At 47.3% G+C, this 6281-nt stretch overlaps 1 protein-coding gene across 3 annotated transcripts in view; it reads right to left on the bottom strand.

The window, feature by feature from the left end:
• Slc9a8 (solute carrier family 9, subfamily A (NHE8, cation proton antiporter 8), member 8) overlaps positions 1-6281 on the bottom strand; it is a 62901-nt gene that overhangs the window by 29442 nt on the left and 27178 nt on the right. For 2 of the 3 annotated variants that reach the window (XR_001175365.1, XM_013024345.1), the window contains exon 5: positions 2280-2363. The exons of the other annotated variant lie outside the window; for it this stretch is intronic. Coding sequence is in view for 1 of the 2 variants with exons in the window: in XM_013024345.1 (XP_012879799.1) it covers positions 2280-2363 (84 nt within the window). In the remaining variant the exon portion in view is untranslated. The remainder of the gene's footprint in view (positions 1-2279; positions 2364-6281) is intronic. 3 annotated transcript variants of the gene reach the window in all.

A 6281-nucleotide genomic window follows, 5' to 3' on the forward strand; every position in this document is an offset into this window, starting at 1 on the left:
GGCGCTGTCCCTCAGCTCTTCAGCTCAAGGCCAGCACCCTACCACTTGAGCCACAGCACCACTTCCAGCTTTTTCTGCTTATGTGGTGCTAAGGAGTCGAACCCAGGGTCTCATGCATGCAAGGCAAGCACTCTACCACTGAGCCACCTTCCCAGCCCCTGTGAGACTCTTATCTCCAATTAACCACCAGAAAACTGGAAGTGGCACTGTGGCTCAAGTGGTAGAGCACTTACCTGAAGAGCTGAAGAACTGAAGAGCTGAGGGACAGCACCCAGGCCCAGAGTTCAAGCCCTACAACTGACCAAAAAATAAAAAACAAAGAACAACCACCCCACCTCCTATCCCTCGCTGCCACGCCTACCCCCTCCCCCCCTCCCCAATCCTCAGATCTCAGACTTCTGAGTAGCTAGGATTACAGGTGTGACCCACTGGCACCCGGTTGTGTTTTTCTTTTTAATTTTGTATACTAACAAGGAGCCTGCAGGGGGCAGCACTTGATCAGAATCACATTTCCTGGGCCCCAAAAGTGCATGTTCTTCCTCTCCAATGGTTGCTCTTTTTAGTCCTTCCAACATCACATTAAAAATCACATTCACAAAATACTTGCCCCATTACTACTGTAAACTGAACCTATTTATTTTACTTTGTTTTATTTTACTTGCTGATCCTGGAGCTTGAACTCTGTGCCTAGGTGTCCGAGCTCCTCTGGCTCAAGGCTAGCACTATACCACTTGAGCCACAACACCAATTCTGGCTTTTTCTGTGATTAATTGGGGATAAGTGTCTCTCGGACTTTCCTGCCTGAGCTGGCTTTGAACCACGATCTTTAGTAGCTGATCTGAGTAGCTAGGATCTGAGTAGCTAGGATTACAGGAGTGAGAAAATGTCACCTGATTGAAATTAGTTTATTTTAAAAATGATTATTCTCTTTAAGTGCCTTTAAAGAAAATTCACACAAAGCTGGGCACCCATGGCTCACGCCTGTAATCCTAGCTACTCAGGAGGCTGAGATCTAAGGATCACAGTTCAAAGCTAGCCCGGGCAGGGAAGTATGTGAGACTCTTATTTCCAATAAACCACTAGAAAACTGAAAGTGGCACTGTGGCTCAAGTGGTAGAGTGCTCGCCTTGAGCTGAAGAGTGCAGGGAGAGTGCCCAGGCCCAGAGTTCGAGCCCCATGACCAACAAAAACGAAAAAAGAAAAGAAAAGAAAATTCACACAGAGGCTGGGAATGTGGCTTGGTGGAGTGCTTTCCTAGCATACATGAAGCCCTGGGTTCAATTCCTCAGTACCACATAAACAGAAAAAGGTCAAAGTGGCCCTATGACATAAGTAGTAAGAGTGCTAGCCTTGAACAAAAGTTCAGGGACAAAGCCCAGGCCTTGAGTTCAAGCCCCAGGAGAAGGAAGGAAGGAAGGAAGGAAGGAAGGAAAGAGGGAAGGAGGGAGGGAAAGGAAGGGAGGGAGGGAAAGGAAGGGAGGGAGGAAGGAAGGAAGGGAAGGAGGGAGGGAGGGAAAGGAAGGGAGGGAGGAAGAAAGGGAGGGAGGGAGGAAGAAAGGGAGGGAGGGAGGGAGGGAGGAAGGGAAGGAAGGAAAAGAAAGAAAATTAATGCAGAAGGGTAAACCAGGCACATAAGCAAATTTAAAAGCAGCAGCTCTAGCCTGGTAGGAAGTGTGATGTGGGACTGGAGGTCAGAAAACAGCAAGCAGCAGGGCCAGGACAAAGCAGAGCCTATGATGTTATTGGCCAGCCTTCCATCCAGGAGGCAGAAACAGGGCAGACCAACTGTGGAATGAGGTGTACAGGCCAGAAGAGCTGGAAGCCTAGGGAAGGATGGGACCCAGCCTGGTAAAGCCAGTGCCAAAGAGAGAGAGAGAGACTAGGGATAATGGGGGCTATCGGGACAGTGCCCAGGACAGGGCACTGAGAAGAGAGACAAGGAAGGGAGGAAGGGTCCAGGAAGGCAGAGGGCCTCTCAGGGTAAACTGACAGGCGGTGCCTCAGGAACACTGTATGTGTCCCTCTGGCTGCAAGCCCAATCTGTTCCTTAATATGTTTGGCCGACTTTGGCCATCTTTCCTGGTGTAGCGCCCTTCAATGGACATGCAAGCTCAATAGGTAAAACCACCTGACACCATGGGAGCAGACATCAACCCAGCATATCTGTGCTCTCTGAAAGCTCACAGGCACAAAGCCATCAGTGCTAAACGAACACCCTAATTCTTAAGGTTCGTGCCTCGAAGACAGGAGATAAGAAGCCACTCAGACCTGCATCTTACCTTGTGTAAGGAGTACCCAGACTCAAAGATGATAGGCGGAAGCAAAAGGAGAAAAAACATGTTTGGACGGAACATTTCTTCCTCCTATAAATACAAGGTGCATATTTTTAGAAGCATGGATTTTGTTGTTGTTGTTGTTCTTGTCATGCTGGTCCTGAGGCTTGAACTCAAGGCTTGGGCACTATCCCTGAACTTTTTTTTTTATTCAAAGCTAGCGCTCTTCTACTTGAGCCACAGCATCACTTCTGACTTTTTCTGAGTAGTTAATTGGAGATAGAGAGTCTCACAGACTTTTCTGCTAGGGCTTGCTGCAAACCCTGATCCTCAGATCTCAGCCTCCTGAGTAGGTATGATAACAGGCATTAGCCCATAGTACCCAGCATTAAGCATAGGATTTTTACAACTAAGAAATCAATTCACCAGTAAAGAGCTGAAACAACTTTTCTCTTGAGGCCTGACTCAGCACAAATGACTGATAATAAAACCAAGCAGACACACCCTCTGTCCCCCAAATTAAACTGCATCTAAAATACAGGCCAAGTGATTCCAAAGGGTGACCAGCATGAGGGTGGCATGGCCTGTGTGTATACACCCCCAAGTGAGTGTACTTAGTGAGCAACTCATTTCAACATAGAAAATTTCAATCCATGAACCACAGTTGAAAAACCAAATCTACAAGCTGGAGCCTTCTAGGAAAAATGGTTTGTTCTTCCCAGCACTCAGGAAGCAGAGACAGGATTCTGAATTTGAGGCCAGCCTGAGCTACACAGAAAGACTCTTTAAAAACAGAAACCAGCCTGCCTACCAAGTAGCTCAGCCAGAAACAAGCAGCTCAGCCACACTCTTATGGCAGACTGTGCTGTGACTGGGGAAGTGGCCATGACTCCCTCGCCAGGCTTTCAGACTTGACCGTGAAGTAACATTAGGCTAGGCAATCTAGAATACAGTCGTCATTGGGGAAGAAACAGTCAAAATTTCATTTTCTACACCTAAGGTCCTCAAGCCTACATGTAGGCAATCTGTCATACTAGGCTATGTAATACTGCAGTCAAACCCCCTTTCCTGCATTTCATGTCACATGCTGATAGCCAGATTTCTGATCAGAATCCTATCCATAACATATTCTTACTAATGTTCATCTGTTATCACAAAGACTGAGATAGTATTCAAAAAAAGGTGTCAAAGTCGGGTCCCGGTGGCTCACACCTGTAATCCTAGCTACTCAGGCTGCGATCTGAGGACAGCAGTTCAAAGCCAGCCCAGGCAGGAAAGTCTGTTAAATTCATCTCTGATAAACCACTAGAAAACAGGAAGTGGCGCTGTAGCTCAAGTGGTAGAGCGCTCACCTTGAGCTGAAGAGCTGAGGGACAGCGCCCAGGCCCAGAGTTCAAGCCCCAAGAAGGAAGCAGAGAATGATGCCTTTCTGACATTTTGATATCCAACCTTGCCCTTAAAACTATTTTTTTTTTGCCATTTAATACGTTTTTTTATTTTAAAAATACTGTAAAGAGGGGTTACAGTTACATGAGTAAGGAAATGAGTACATATCCTATCAAGGATTGTTACCTCCTCCTTTGTTTTCCTCTACCATCCCTTCTTTCCCCACCTCAACTCTTCCCTCCTTCCCCCCAAAAAGGTGTATAGTTTGTTTTCCACATAGTGTTTCTTTCTTTTTTTAAAAATTTTATTGTCACAGTGATGTACAGAGGGGTTACAGTTACATAGAAGTTGTTTTTGTTTTTGAGCCTGTCCTGGGGCTTGAACTCAGGGCCTAGGTGCTGTTCCTGTTTTTGTGCTCAAGGATAGTGCTCTACCACTTCCACAACAGCTTCGCTTCCAGGGTTTTTTTGGTGCTTAAATGGAGATAAGGGTCTCATGAACTTCCTTGCCTGGGCTAGCTCTGAGTCACCCTCAGATCTGAGTAGCTAGGATTACCAACATGAGCTACCTGTGCCTTCTACATTTTTTTTTTCTGTTGGTCATGGGGCTTGAACTCTGGGCCTGGGCGCTGTCCCTCAGCTCTTCAGCTCAAGGCAAGTGCTCTACCACTTGAGCTACAGCGCCACTTCAGGTTTCCTAGTGGTTTATTGGAGATAGGAGTCTCACGGTCTTTCCTGCCCAGGCTGGCTTTGAACTGAGATCCTCAGATCTCAGCCTCCTGAGTAGCTAGGATGACAGGTGTGAGCTACTGGCGCCCAGCTACATTTTTTTTGGGGGGGAGGGGGTTGTGGAACCTGAACTCTGGGCCTGGGCACTGTCCCTCAGCTCTTCAGCTCAAGGCTAGCTCTCTACCACTGACTTTTTCTGCTTATATGGTGTTGAGGAATCAAACCCAGGGCCTCATGCATGCAAGGTAAGCACTCTACCACTGAGCCACCTTCCCAGTCCCCACAATTTTTTTTTGTGCTAGTCTTGAGGCTTGAACTCAGGGCTTGGGTACTGTCCCTGACTTTTTGTGCTTAAGGATAGTGCTCTACCATTTGAGACATAGCTCCACTTCTAGGGTGTTTTGTGCGATTTTTTTGTTTGTTGTTTTTTGGCAGTTGTTTGGATATAAAAATTTCATAGACTTTCCTGCCTGGGCTGGCTTCAAATCTCCATCCTCAGATCTCAGCTTCCTGAGTAGCTAGGATTATAGATGTGAGCCACTAGCTCCCAGCTATAAAGTATTTATTTAAAACTGAAGTGGAGCCAGGCGCTGGTGGCTCACACCTGTAATCCTAGCTACTCAGGAGGCTGAGATCTGAGGATCGCAGTTCAAAGCCAGCCCGGGCAGGAGAGACCGTGAGACTCCTATCTCCAATAAACCACCAGAAAACAGGAAGTGGCGCTGTAGCTCAAGTGGTAGAGCGCTCGCCTTAAGCTGAAGAGCTGTGGGACAGCACCCGAGCCCAGAGTTCAAGCCCCATGACCAACAAAAAAAAACTGAAGTGGAAGTGTTGCTTAAGTGGTACAGGGCTTGCATTAAGCAAAAGAAACTCAGAGAAAGCACCAGCCCCTCGGTTCAAGCCCTAGGGTAGACATCCCCTCTCCCTCCGCCCACAAAACTGCTAAAAAAAAGCCAGGCACAGGGGCTCATATCTGGAATCCTAGCTGCTTGGAAGGATCAAGATGAATAGCCTGGGAAAACGTTCATGAGTTCTATCTCAACCAGTAAAAGCTGGGTGTGGTGATATGCACCTGTCATCTCTGCAGGAAGTATGAATCAGAAGATGGTGATCTAAACTATCCCAAATATAAATGTAAGACCCTATGTGAAAAATAACTAAAGCAAAAAAGGTCTGGGGGCATGGCTCAATTTTTAGAACACCCACCTAACAAGCAGATGACAGTACAGGTGGGAAGTGGGCCAGAGAGGACAATCTTCACCGAAGGAAATACTTTACTGTTTCCCTGCAGGAAGCACCCTGAACATGCGGTTTCTGGACTGGTATCCTGCTTCTGGCTCAACTCCACAGCTGCCTGCTCCCCAGGACACCACCCCCATCAGGCCTAGGAAGCTCGCCTGGCCTGGCCTGGCCTGGCCTGAGGTCAGTGGCTGCTGCCAGGGCTCTTTAAGTTTTTAATCCCTCTCCTTCACACAGCCCACTCAGCTGTCTATATTGACAAATGAACTATTGTTTTATCCTGGAAAGGAACTCACACTGGGAAATAAATCTTCTCACCCTGAAGCAGGTGAAATGAAAAGACTGCCTCCTCTCCCTTCTCAGCACCTAGAGCAGAGGCACAAAGGCAGAGGTTTCCCATGGCACTGTCATCGCCTAACCTGACTACTGCTGGGCTGTTGAGGGTTTCTGTTTTTTCCAAGAGAACCCAGAAGTCAGATCTTATGTGAAACCTCTAGGATTTTATGGAAATTAATAATATCTTAAAACTAAAATAGCGCCGGGCGCCAGTGGCTCACGTCTATAATCCTAGCTACTCAGGAGGCTGAGATCTGAGGATCACGGTTCAAAGCCAGCCCAGGCAGGAAAGTCCATGAGACTCTTATCTCCAATAAAC

Source organism: Dipodomys ordii, unplaced genomic scaffold, assembly GCF_000151885.1.
Source record: "Dipodomys ordii isolate 6190 unplaced genomic scaffold, Dord_2.0 Scaffold75, whole genome shotgun sequence".
Classification (NCBI taxonomy): Eukaryota; Metazoa; Chordata; class Mammalia; order Rodentia; family Heteromyidae; genus Dipodomys; species Dipodomys ordii.